At 42.1% G+C, this 14,012-nt stretch overlaps 1 protein-coding gene across 1 annotated transcript in view; it reads left to right on the top strand.

The window, feature by feature from the left end:
- Positions 1-14,012, top strand: part of AFF3 (ALF transcription elongation factor 3) — a 315,602-nt gene that overhangs the window by 190,582 nt on the left and 111,008 nt on the right. The window contains exons 6-7 of the mRNA XM_066176588.1: positions 1,763-1,799; positions 7,511-7,562. Of these exons, the coding sequence (XP_066032685.1) occupies positions 1,763-1,799; positions 7,511-7,562 (89 nt within the window). The remainder of the gene's footprint in view (positions 1-1,762; positions 1,800-7,510; positions 7,563-14,012) is intronic.

The following is a 14,012-nucleotide window of genomic DNA, read 5'->3' as shown; positions in this document are numbered from 1 at the left end:
TTAAAGTTACATTCTTTTTTTTCCTCCATGAGTGGGAACATTCTCTATTTCTCTATGAGATATTTTTACTAGCCTTCGGCAGAGGCACTACTGAGCACTGCGCTCAGCAGTTAAAGGGGAGGGTGCATTCTTCCTGAGGTTAATGAGAAGACTGAGCAAGATCCTTGTTTAGAAGTTTCAAACACTTTTACAAATAGAAGGATATTTCCCTCAAAAAGATTGTATTTCCCTGAACTTCTCCAGGTACATAAATTCTCTGTTTTGGAAACTGGACATGCTCTAAAGCCTACTTCTATTGGGAGTGTGGTTGGCTACAAGAGTACCATTTAAATTCAAGTGTACACACCACTACATCACTGCTGCAAGCTGATCTTGACTTTTTAAATTACATTCAGTCACTAGAAAAAAAAACAGGATTTAATCTCCCTTCAACAGAAACATTCACAAAAAGCTGATGCAATTTGTCAAAAGTACACAATTTCAAATTACTGAGAAATTAGTCTTGGCATGTGAAACATGGTAGACATCTTTTCACACTGCAGTAGAAGGTAGAAACTCTCTTGGGGCTTGCCCAAAAATTTGACATCTGACATTACAGGTATATAGGATGGAAGTGAATTGCAGATGTGTATTATGGTATTAGAATTACAGAACAAAGCCATGCAGTCTGGACAGTGCAAAATGTGCAGATGGAGGGATTCTGATGAGCCGAGCCCTCAAGATGCCAGGGCCTGCTATCCAGCCACCCTCTGTTTAGAGGGCCCAAGAAGCTCTTGGGTCCCCATGCCCCTGAGGAATTCTCTGGAGTGACTCAGCAGCACAATCTCAGCCCAACCAAGTCAGAGCATCCTCAGCTCTCTAGGGACCTGCAGTTCCTCTCTCCTCTGTGTGTTTGGCTCATCTCTCTGCCTCTGCGGATCAGGGATCTGCTCCGGCACCCAGTTCCTCACCAAAAATGACCGCATGTGTTCCTGTGGGTGCCTGGCCTCTCTGAGCATTGTTAACTGCAGCTGTGACTGCAGCATGGGTATGAGGTGGTATTCCTGTGTGTGTCTGGGGTATTCAGAAGCAGAGTTACATGCAGGATACATTTCCTGCTGCCATCCATGGCAAAGTATTATTTTTTCCCTTGATTTAATTAGCTTTTTGTGATGGCCTATATTTTTATTTAGAGCCTTTTTATATATTTTTATGAACGCAAACAAATTCTGTGTGTAAAACACAGTGAGTTTGCACTTGAGGGAAAAGTGGTCTGATTTATTGCACCACATTCACAGATATTGCTGTTGTCATACAAGGTCGACCTTGTAATCTCAGGGACCCAGAACTAGTCTGTATTTTCATTCTCTGATGCTGTCAATGTCAAGATGTGAAAAGAAAAGACCAGCTGTGCTACTACCTCAGGAATCCAATGGTCCATGAAACAATATTGGCCTTCCCTCTGTCTTCTCATCTGAACTTGTAGAAGATAATAGACGAGTTTTGGCTGATCAATACATGAATAGTGAGCAGGAGAGTCGTAATAGCTATACAAGGAATTGCACCATTAAAGGGTTGTTGTGAAATAACTTTACAAGCCTAAGAATTAATGGATTTTCCAAGAAATATTTGAGTTATTCTTGCAAATGAAAATTACTTTGAAACCAAATGAGCACTCATCAGTGCTGTTTGTATTGTTAAGGTAATGTCCAAGCAAGTATTGCAGCAAAATAAATGCTGAAAAAATAATACACCTTCCCTTTTTTTCCTGTTGTTACTGTAGGAGTCACAACAGGGATCTACAGGACACAGCAATACAAGTAAGTACCAACTCATTTCCTGGCTTCCTTGGGTGGGGGGTAGACAATGACTTTGAAAAAGAAATGTCTGATGAAGTAAGGGATCAGTGGCAGACTGGGACAGCACAGAGCCTCAGCAGGCAGTACTCTGCTGTGGACAAATATGGAGAACTGAACTGAAGAGTGACCATCAAAATGTCAGCTCTTTTGGTTGCCTGGGAAGAACAAAAGGTTTTCATTTCATTATGGCTGTTCCATTATGTAAATGAGAAAGACTGAAAGAGCAAAAGAATGTTTTTTTTGGAAAGCCAGAAAGGAGCTGACCTACTTGCACAGTCAGATCCAGACTGCCAGAAAATTGTGCAAGAAAACTTATTATCGTTTATCTTTCATATGCAATGGTATATTTGGTGGCCATTGCACAGTAATGAGCTACACAAGTCTTGCCAAACTAACACTAGATAACATTTCAAAGACCCTGTGGCTGTGGGTCTTTTTGGCTAGCAGTGTGGGTAGGGGAGTGATGGATGCTTCTGTGGCTCCTGCTCAGGGCTTTCCAGTGGACTCCAGTTTACAAATCATGGTGCAGATCAGTAGCACTTTAATTACATTTAGCTGTGGTAAAAAACTTAGCATCTGCATTGAACGGGAAGATTGAATTGTTCTCTGAAACAAAATATTAATCCTCTCCCTTGACACCTCTGATGGTTGATGTTGTCTTGCATATTAAAAATACATGATTCTGTCCTGCTTTCCACATAAAATCATCACAACCTAAAGAATTATTTTGCTAGCTTCCTGACCTGTCAGCTAACACAAAGCCCTGTTTGCAAATTGTAGGTCTGTGACTGAAGATGAAAAATGCCCCGAGCTTGTAGCTAGGTCGTTGAAGGGGTCTGGTCACACACTGTGTGAGGGAAAAGATATCCAGAGAGACAAGACTAGGAGATGTAGGCTTTAAAAATGGTGTGGCTCTTCACTGGGAAAAGGTCAGCATGAGGAAGACAATGTTGTGAAGAAACATGCAGTGGTGTAACTTGATTGCTGGCATTGGTTTGATATTGCTGCAAGTACCAGCACTAAGGAAATAATAAAAGGCAAAGGGTATGAGGTTCTGTCAGAAAATAACGAATACAGTAATGAGAGAAAGAAGCATGAAAGAACCATAATAGAGAGGGCTATGCAAACACAGGCAGAGGCACAAGCATGACAAACACACCAGCTGAGCTGAGAGGCTTTGCAGTGACATCAGAGGCCACAGTATTTGGCCAGCTTTGGTCCTAGCTGAGTATTTCCTCCTTCCAACACTTGAATAAAATAGTTTGTTTTGCAGATTTCATGAAACCTGCATTCCTGTGTATTACAAAATTGATCCTATACCTTACAACTTTGCCCTGCTTCTTACTCCTGTGATCTTCGACCCCACTTCACCTCCTATTCCCCCATCCCTCCCACACCCCAATACCTTCAGTTTCTCCTCTCCTCATTCATCCTGCTCAGCAAAATCTGCAGCTGGGCAGAAGCTACACTTGGTTCTGCCTAGCTGATGGCAAGCAAACCAAAGAACAGCTGAACCCATGCAGAAATACTTTCTTCATTGGTGGCAAAAGTTAGGGTCACTGTTGCACACCCAGACACTTTTTCTAACATCACAGAGAGTTTGACTATCTCTGAAAGCTGTATCCGTAAGAATTCCTGTTGAAGTGCTGGAATAAGGTATCAGATACAACACAGTTAGAATGGGTCATAGACTTTACCAGTCTTATATGTCAAACTTAAAGGAAATTTGGGAAAAAATTATTCAGATGTATGGTAGGTTGACCCTGACTGGACACCATGTGCCCACCAAAGCTGCTCTGTTAATCTCCTGGACACAGGAGAGAAAATACAACAAAAGGATCATAGGTGAAGATAAAAACAGGGAGACATCACTCACCAGTTACTGTCAGGGGCAAAACAGACTCAACTTGAGAAAATAAATTTAACTTATTACCAATCAAATCAGAGTAGGACAATGAGAAATAAAATCAGATCTTAAAAGCACCTTCTCCTCTCCCATCTCTTCATCCTGGGCTCAACTTCACTCCCAAATTCTCTACCTCCTCCCCACCAGCAGTGCAGGAGACCAAGGAGTGGGGGCTGCAGTCAAGTAATCACACATTGTCTCTGACATTCCTTCCTCCTCAGGGAGGGGACTCCTCACACTCTTCCCTGCTCTGGTGTGTGGTCCCTCCCACAGGAGACAGTTCTTCATGAACTTCTCATGAGCCCTTCCCACAGGTTCTTCATAAACTGCTCCAGCATGGGTCCCACACAGGGTCACAGGTCCTGCCAGCAAACCTACTCCAGTGTGGACTCCTCTCTCCATGGGTTCCCCAGGTCCTGCCAGGAAATACTAGCAAATTACTCTGTGAGAAAGAAATCTAATGGTCAATGTATCCAAGTGCACATCTTCAGAGTCCCAATTAGCTGTTTCTTCCCATTACACCCTGACTTCTTTGGAGTGGCTCTTGAGCCTGTCATTTGCAATGGTTTTATTGCAGCTGCCAACATTGTCTTTCTCATGGATAGCATTTGCATTTCTGTCATCCTTCCCCCACAAGGAAATCAAAGCATTTAAAAACTCATAATGGCTGAAATTTTACTACTCCATCACAATGAATATTATTTATCCCTGTTACCCAGAAATGGAAACTTAATTGGGTGGAGTGATGCTCCAAAATTCCAGCTAAGAGGAGAGAACTCCTTTTCTGGCCACCCAGTATTCAACAGGGGAAATGCTACAATAGTTCATTTGAAATTTATTTTGAAATTCGAGAAATCTGGACACATCTTCTGCTTGTATCTAAAAGGTTGGGACAGAAGTTGCATGAGATGAGGCAAAAACTAGCAAAGACCTCCCAGTTCTGTGGCTAGGGATCTGTGGAGCTACTGTTTCCACTGTGTATTTTCTGCATACACCCACTGACACACACACACCTGTTTCAGGAGACATACACAGTGCTTCACAGTGCTTAACATCTGAAACAAGGTGTGCTAACAGCAATCCCATGGCAAGGTGGGTAGCATGTTCTTTGTTAATTACAAAAAGGCTAAGAGAAACAAAGGTTGGCACAAATTTTGCATAAGAAGAAGTCAAAACTAGAGAAGATTTAGCAGTTCAGCAAATGCCAGCCTCCCACAATGGTACCTACATGCATTTGACAGGTTACATAAAAAAAATCAAAAGCAAACCTTAATTTGGCTAAGAGTGAATGTAAAAAACCCAAGTTATTGTAACAGGTAATTATCTTTTACATACCCTTATCCAAAAATATTATCTGTACTGTATCTGTGACATTCAACTATGCTTAGGCTGTACACATTTGTAAAATTTCTAAGATTCAGTCAACTGAGAATGAAGTTGGTAAGAACTGATAAAGCATTAATGGCCAGATTTTCTACTCTGATGGGCTGGACTGATGCATTTCTACCGTCTGTACAGGCTTCATCCTTCCTCTCCACCCAGAAGTATGTTTAGTGACAATTAGCGTAAAAGCAGCTACAAATGCTTATGGTAGGGTAATCCATTAATATCCAGTTTGGCTAAATCACAGACATTCTGTTTCCTCACAGTACGTATGCTGTTTCCCTTGTTGCTGCATTAACACACATTGCTGAAAGTAGAACTGATGTGAACTCTGCTGGCAAAGCACTCAGGAATCCATATTCCCTCTCACACTCAAACAAACCAGCGCTCATGGTAATAATTCATCACTTAGAAAAGACCCAAGTTACAAATAGAAAATCTTTGAATATATGCCAACTGTTACTGTTGGTTTCTTGTTCCAAATTACCATAATGCAGATGAGCTCCAGGGCTCCAGGCTCCGGAAGGCTGACAAACGTATACTGTAGCAACAGCTTCCTAGCCAGCAAGTTCACCATCTGGATATACTTTCTGACGTTTTTGCTGAAAGTGAAGGGTGATCTAGAGATTATGGATGTATTCCATCCTGTGTAGATGCCCTGCTCACGCCTAAATTTTAGGTGGCTTTGGCTGTGCTGTCCTCTTTCAGTGAATGCTGAGCTTCCCTAGAGGTCCATGAAGGCATTGGTGGGTTTGAAGTCATCCAGAGCTTTCCCCATCCTGTTCAGTGAAGTCTAGGCACCTCAGCTGAGTAGACACAGACCCTACCAGGGGGGAGAATGAGATCTGAAAGCACTGTGTCAAGGTGTTTGCAATACCCAGAACTTCCACTACAAGACAGCAGGTCACTGTCTAGAGTGTCTTTCAGCTTCCTTCTGTACAGCAGTGGAAGAACACTGGTAGCAGAATCCTACCTCTTCTGAAGGCAACACTAAGTTTTACCAGAGGTGTCCTTACAGTTTACTGCTCAAACCATACAGTTTGCTGCTCAAACTGAGGGTGAGCTCTTTGTCAGCAGCAAACGGGTGATGTGTAATGCTCATCTGCACGAACTAGGTTGGGACTGATCCAAAACCCACTCAACTCAATGAGCAACATATTAGGCAACACCAAAACAGCCTGACCAAAATAAGAATTTATCACATTTTTTTTCAGAAGGGATGGGTGGATTTTGGTTTAACATGGCTCATTAAAAGGTAATGGAGAAAAAGACATCTGTCAGTAAACCAGTCACATTCAACCTCTGCACCTCCTTGTCTGCTAGGCAAAATAAACTCGTGTAGACAGCTATTAGCATCCAGCAACACACAAGAGGATCAGCACCTGCACACTCACTAAGCCCGGAATTCAAGTTTTCAAGGTGATCAAAGTGGAGTAGCATGCCCTCTAAATCTGTGGTAGAGCTACACAGAAGTCTTACACTGGAGTGCAGCTCTCTCAGGTTACTCAGAGAACATTAATTACAGCAAACAACATCAGCCTTACTGTTTTTTGGTGAGGGGATAGAAAGGAGGGGGAGGGACTGGTCCTGGCTCAGCAGAAGCAGTACCACCCCACCTGCCAGCAGCCTGACTCCCACTGTCTGTGCTAAGTAACTAAGTTGTGTTGGGCAGATATGTTCTTTTGGACCCAAGACGGGGATCATCACAAGCTAGCATACCAGGACCCATATGATTTGTAAGGAAATGTGAAGAGGCATCCCTTGGGCCACTGATTCTTCTCAAGCATTTGGGTACTTGACTTCTCCTGGCATTGAGTGCCTAAGCCAACATAGAAAAGATGGCTTCCCCAGCCCCCACTTAAAGAAGCTAAAGATCAAATCCTTAATGTGTCAAAACTAATGTGAACCAAAATATCCATTAGCAAAACTCTGCCCTGATCACTGCCTCACTGTCTCCTCCTGATGCTGTTTTGCTTTGTATTAAATAAATACTGCTCCTGGAGCAGGATTTTGGAGCAAGTGCATATTGTATGGAGTGCACTCTCAACAGCGGAGCTGTAGAGCCCTAGAGAAATCCTTTCCATTGCTCCAGGGTCTGCTGTCCCTGGTAAAGCCTGTGTCCTCTAAGCATCTCCTCTTGTGGAGTTTCTCTGCCTGACATTTCCGGAGCACGTGTCAGTGACAAGAAAAGTCAAGTCAGGAATGACCCCCTGCTTGCAAATGCTCCAGCAGTGCCCCTGCAGCCCTGTGGTTGCCTCCACAGCTGTCTCTGTGTGTGGCAGGAGTGGTCAGTGTAAGCAATGAATAAAGCATTGATGTGTCACATCTGAGCAGTTTCCATGCTGACCCATTTCTGATGTCATTTTCTTCTTCTCTTTTAAAGGGAAAAGTGATGTAGAGCCAAAGACCCCAGAGAAAAGCGCAACCCATACATCGTAAGTCACATTTGTGTTTAAGATTGGAGAAGGCAGCTGTGTTTTTATCAGATTTGTTGGGCAAAATAGAATTTGTTTGTTTTCATTAAGATAAAGCTCTTTCACTGATGCTTTTTCGTAAAACGGCTTTTTAGATAATGACTAAACATTAATTATTCCTACAACTTCTGCATGCTAGTAAGTCAGCAATCTTTTCAAGTGAAATGGCTCCATATCACACTGAATAGATATGAGATTATTTTTGTGGGTGTGCAAGGCTGGCCTTTAGAACCTTACTTCAACATTACCTTAATGCTGCTGGAGTTTGTCACACTTGCTAAAAAACATCATGTCACATATGCCTTTGATGTACTGATGTAATTTTAAAAGACTGCAGTCTGCAGCTTCACCTCTGAATTACTTGAAATCCAATTACAGTTATCTCTGTTCTCTCACGATTTTGTTGATGTTTTTTGAATTAACGAAAGAAGTCAAGAAATAGATAGGAGCAGGCACTTGTAATATATCAGTGTTCACCTTCGCTTTAGGGCAACAATAGAAGCTTTTACCATTTTTTACCCTAGTATACAAAAGACTGAATTGTTTTGCCAACATAAACCAGTCTATGAAACAGATGGGCTGCAAGTTAAAAAAATTTAAGAATAGCATCAGTCTTGCAAACTAAGCGAGATAAGTGAATTCTTTTAATAACTACCAGGCAGGAGCGTTATGAATTTCTGCAAAATCATTCACCTTTTTAATCCCATTTGAGAGAGGGAAGTTCATGTAACAGTCAGTCATGTGAGTTTTAGAGTGCATCTGGCCCATAATTTATGTTTTCTGATTCCTGTTATTTAAATTCAGAGCATTATATCATGTAAATCTCACAAGGTGTCACCATTTGTTACATGGCCAAAAGTAGTCACAGAAGGAGGTGCAATAACAGTGATTTATTGTGGGACATTTCGATTTCTGCTGCAAATACGCATTAAAAATCTTCTGGAAATTAATCTAGAAAAAGATTTGACACGGTGTAAGAAATGGCTTGTCCTGCAGATTGTGTTGTGGAATGTAATTATAGTGTGCAAGCACATTTAGGCAAACTTATTAAATGAATTAAGCATTAGCAACCTTATGCCTTCTGATAGTATGATTGCTGGGGATGTTTAATAGAATGATTTCAATAATTACCATTTTTTAAAATAATATTGCATAAAAGACCAAAAGACGAAGGGTTTTAATGCCATCTGGAGGTATTTTGGAGAAATGAACACATTTATTTTTACTGATATTTAGCAATATGTAAAACATAAGCCATCCTCCGCAGTGTTTTTGGGTTTTTTTTCTAGTTAGTATTTTATTGATGAAGAAACTTCTTTTCTTCTCCTTCATTGGATTAAAATCCTGTAAGACTTCTGAACCACAATAGTGATATCCCTGAACCCAAAATATGTGTTCAGAGGAACACCCCAAAATGGTCGTGGGTTAGATTTGAGGCTACCTACTGAGATCAAAAACTGAAGACAAGTAAAAGGCATTAGCAGACTGAAGATGTACATGTTACTCAATAGAGGGCTGGATCTGTGAGTGTTAGTGAAGGAAAGTAACTCACACTGATATGTAGGCACACACCATTGCCCCAGTTATCTTTATGCTACCCTGCTGTTGGCCTTTCTTCTCTTTCCCACCGTCTTCTAGGACAGCTTTGTTATCCCTGGTGTCTCAGGCAGTCACAAATACAGAATTCCTCTGCTCTTCTGGGGCCACAGCAACTCATACCTGTGCACACGATTCACAGCCAGGAGAACCTGCAGTGCACATGGACGTGTGAGCCTGTGTGCCTGGTCCGTCTGCAGATGGATGTTCTCTTCCCTGGTGCATGTGGAGAGGGCCACGCCTGGGCAAGAGCTCCAGCAGTGCCCAGCTGGGAGCCTCAGGGTGTGCAAGGGGCATGAATGCAGCCAGGGGTCCCTGTGGGTAAAAAGGCTGTACCCTCTTGCAAGGTGTCACTCCCCTCAGAGTGTCAAAGGAGCCCAGTTGGCATCTCCTGTCAGGGGTGCTAAAAAGGAGCAACATTGATGTGGGAGAGAGATGGCATGTTCAGGCCTGACAAGGAGAAACTGTGGATGCACCTCACTGTGAATCAGCGTTTCCCTGTGAAAATGGAACAAACAGCAACAAAAAAACCCGCACAAAGTCATGTTTGCCTAGAGGAAAACTACAGAAGAGATGGGGAGCATTAAATTAATGTTTTTTTCTTGAAAATGTCTTTTTTATTTTCCTCAGGCATGTTACAAGCCTCACACTCTAGCCAAGCTTATATGATTCAATGGCAGTTAATTCATCCCTGGTGCAGATATACTACCTCCATCCAAACATTATTTATGCAGCTTCAAAGGACAGGTTGATTACCCTCCTGAATCAGGCAGTGAGGCGTTTGTGAACCAAGCATTAACATGACATCTCCCCTCAAGATAACCCTCGTGCCTTGCCCACTGGGCTCCAGGTCCTCAAAAACAAACATAACCCTGAGATCTGGAGCCCCAGGACCAGAGGTGCTATCTGTAACCGCTGAGAGCACAGAAACAGAGTGCAGGATGCACGGTGCTCTGTTCAGAGGCTTTGGGTACAGGAATCATTTGGAACAGCATTATGCATAGGGGCTTTTCCTGTATATCTAACTCCCTAGATAGACTCATTACAACATAGCTCTCCACTGATAATAATATTATACATTAAAAAAAAATAGTAGGCATTAGATGATGCATATTAATTGATGCAGCATCCTAATGAGGCCGATGAATAAGGGCAGTTATTGAAATGCTAAGGATAATGGAGATGGATTTAGGAGAACAAGACTGATGCAAAAGTCTTATTTTAGGGAAGGAAATCTAAGCAGAGCTGTATCATTTTGCACAATATTCCCATGCCATTCCTATGGCTTTCACTGCCTTGGCATTCAGAATAATCACCTGAGCTGGCACTGAAGAATTGCAATAAAAGGTGCAAACAATACAAAAGTGTTAAGCTGTCTGGAGTCTTCCCCAGTTGATTCATGTTCCTTGTAATTGAATGCTTTTAAAGCCATGAGCATTCTGTGTTTGAAGGGGTTTTGTTGTCGTACTCAATATATATAGCTCTCTATAGGTCATATAGTTATATCTTTGCTGAGCATTTCCAAACTTTTAGGACTGATCAGAAATATCTAGTGATGTTTTGTTCTTCTGATTTTGCGATCAGAGGGTAAATTTTCAAGGGTCAGAAAACTTTCACGAATTTCGTTAGAAACATTTGTATTAAAATCCTTTCCCTGCCCTGGTTTTACCACCGGAGTCTGGAGGGCTGCATTAAGACATGGGTATGGATAAAGGAAGAGTGGTCTCTGGTTCTTCAATATTTGCGTTTACAGGATTTTAATCTTTCTTTGGTAAATCTGTGTGTCCTTTCAGTAAGCCTCAGATTGTTGCAATTAAAACTTTTAATTTTATAAAACTTTTGTGCAAGGCAAAATGATTCCAACCAGTGCACATGTTTCAGGGGACCTTGCAGGGCCACAGAAACTCTTCCCTGAGCCAGGGGTCCGGGATCTTCCATCTTCTCATGTGCAAAATATGACAATAATTAAAAAATGGGACAAATATACAAAGCGCTCAGCGTGACTCCCGCTCTTGGAATGACTTTCGATGTACTGTCTGTTGCGATGTTCTTCAGTACCTTTGTGTTTGTAAATGATTTCCAGTTCAGACTACCCAAGGTTAATCATGCCTGACTGTGATTCACTGCTATGCATTTACCTCGACATTTCTAGTGCACTTACTTAATGATATCAGGGCTAGCAGCTAGATGCCTCAGTGCTGTCTCTTTATTAACCCTCCCACAATTGTTTTCATGCTGAGCTGCTCCAGATTTTTCCCTCCCTTTTTACAAGAGAATTAACTAAGATTGAGGGAGGCTTTTATAATTTATGGCAGTTGTGCAGGTTTTGTCCTTTGCTAATACTCTCTGAGAATCACAGTGATCACTGTGTGTAGGCAGAAATAGCTGTTGGCTCTGTTCCTTCCCTGTACTGGTCCCCAGAATCATGTGCAGAATGGTTTGCTCAGGGGGATCTTCAGTGACAGCACTGAAGTCAGCAGCTTCTAAGATGCCTATTTGCAGATATTAGTGCTACAGTTTCTTGCCCATCCAACACCTGCTCATCATTCTTGCCACCCTGATTCTCCTTTAGGAAGGAAATATCATTTTGGAGCAACACCACTGCTGTTCTTGCTTGATTTGACACATTTGTGTTGGCACGAGTGTCACATGTTGGTTCTTTCTTCCTCTCTTCTGTCTTGCCCCAGCCAAAATCACCTGCTGGTTTCCCCTTCTGCAATGGGAAGACTGAGGTAGAGGGGTTACAAGGTGTCTGTGGAGAACAGAGAGAACCAGTCTCAAACACAGGTGATCGGTTTGAGCAAGTGCTGCCAGTCACCATCCAGCTCTTAGCCCTCAGGGAGCTCGTCCTCTCACATCTGGCTGATGTGTGGTCTAGACCTTAAGGCAACAACTGCAACCTGATGGGACATTGGGAGTTGGAAGAGTAGCCTTAATCCCACCTCACTTCACTGAAAGCCCTGGTGCAAGTTATTTTAAGTTAACCTTGGGCTTTTCCCCAGCTAAAATAATTAGACCACCCTGAAGACTATCTCATTAATATTTGTACAAAGTGTTGAAAAATGTCCCGTAAAAAAAGCTGAGGATTACTCACCCAGAACAGTAAAGGAAATGGGTAGCAGTTTAAGTTTCCAAAGTCAAACTTGCATAGTAAATGCTAAATGTCCTGAGGAGTGCCACATGTAGGGAGAAAGGGAGAGCAGAAGCTGCTGCCTTTCCCAGGTGCCTGCAAGACCTGGTGATCAGTGGCAGCTCCTGCCCCCTCACCATTCTCCCATCCTCTCCCCAGAGTTTCAGTCTTGGGACACGGGTCACACAGTTTAAATTAGAAGGATTTGGCTTTAGTCTTGCTGAACTGGAGGAAGAGATGGCAAATAGAGAAGGGACAAAGCATGCAAGCTGCAGAGGAAAAAAACCCTCCAGCAGTACATCTTCAATATCCTTCTCTTTGTTTGCCAAGAGGACCATGATGGATCAAGTCAAGTGAACCAGAAAATAGCTAACAGATGGGCCTGGAGGACAATGAAGGGGTGAAATCCATGCTAGTGAGGAAGCTGGTTCCAAAAAAAAAGGGCTTCACAAACTTTTATGGGATATAATCCACTTCTTAGCATTCAGATTAAGATACTGGGGCAACATCCTAACCTCTCACAGCTCAGCTTGCGGACATTTTAGATGGCAAGGACATCTGCCACAGACACATCAACCAGTGATTTGGTGAAAACTCTCTTAGTAACTCTACAGGCTCTGTCCAGGGGTGTCCTGGAGCATATCAATCTGCCCATGAGCCGCAGATGACCCTGCTCTGCTGAAAAGCACAATTTCCAAGGGACGGTAGCCAATATGAAATAGCACCCTTTATGATAATTTCTGAATTTTTTTGTTTCTATAAACTTCAATATGTCAATGGCTTTTAATGTATATCTGTGATGTTTCTGAGAGAAGTCTTCCGGTCCATGAAAAAAAAAAGGGAAGAAAGAAAACACCCCCTTACTATGATGAATGAAGGCAGTGTTTTTCAGAGTGATGGAGGTCTTTAAAACTGCAGAAGTGAAAGTCTAGTGTTTATCCATGAACTAAGTCTCTGGCAGAAGAAGAAGGCTGGCTTCATTGCACTATTCCACCTGTTTACTTGAGCCTCGGCTTGAAGAACTAACCCCTAACACTGCCAGATTCTCACTCTGCTGAGCCAGTCCAGCAAGGGCAGCTAAAACGCCCTCCTCAGCTCTCAAATTTCCACGAAAAAGTTCCTCTTTTCTGCTCTCTCCCCTGAAATATTACCCTTAGTCCACATACAGAGTGTTACTCTGTGTGTTAAATATATAAACTGTTAAAAATGTAATTCTACCATAACTTCCCACTCCCAAAAGCAGAGTGATTTCACCTGTAGGATGCATCAGAGTCACTGTGGTATTGTCACATTGCTGATGTGAACCTTTCCTGCCAATTCCTAACCTTTTCTGAGCACAGATTTTTTGAGTTTACAGAGCACAATGCTGCTGATAGTTCACAAAAAAAAAAACCCTATTGTAAGTTGATACCAAGAAGTCTATTTTCTTCAAATGCTATAAAGACATTTTCTTGGAAGACATTTGCACACACACATCTTGACTGAATCTGTCTTTAAGGTCTACAAGGTTAGGGAGAAAGAATAAATTTGTATTAATGGTTATTTTTTTGCCAGTTAAAAGATATAGATACATAGTAGTCAAAGTTGATACAAGTAAAAATAATCTTTAAATAGCACCTACAGTCATAAAAAGATCTCAAAACCATGATCTCCCTGAAAGAGGATGAGTTGGAGCTGATTTGTTT

The sequence above is a fragment of the Chamaea fasciata genome, unplaced genomic scaffold, assembly GCF_029207755.1.
Source record: "Chamaea fasciata isolate MVZ Bird 193981 ecotype frontalis unplaced genomic scaffold, bChaFas1.0.hap1 SCAF_2, whole genome shotgun sequence".
Taxonomy (NCBI): Eukaryota; Metazoa; Chordata; class Aves; order Passeriformes; family Sylviidae; genus Chamaea; species Chamaea fasciata.
This window is presented reverse-complemented; position numbering and strand designations above follow the sequence as displayed.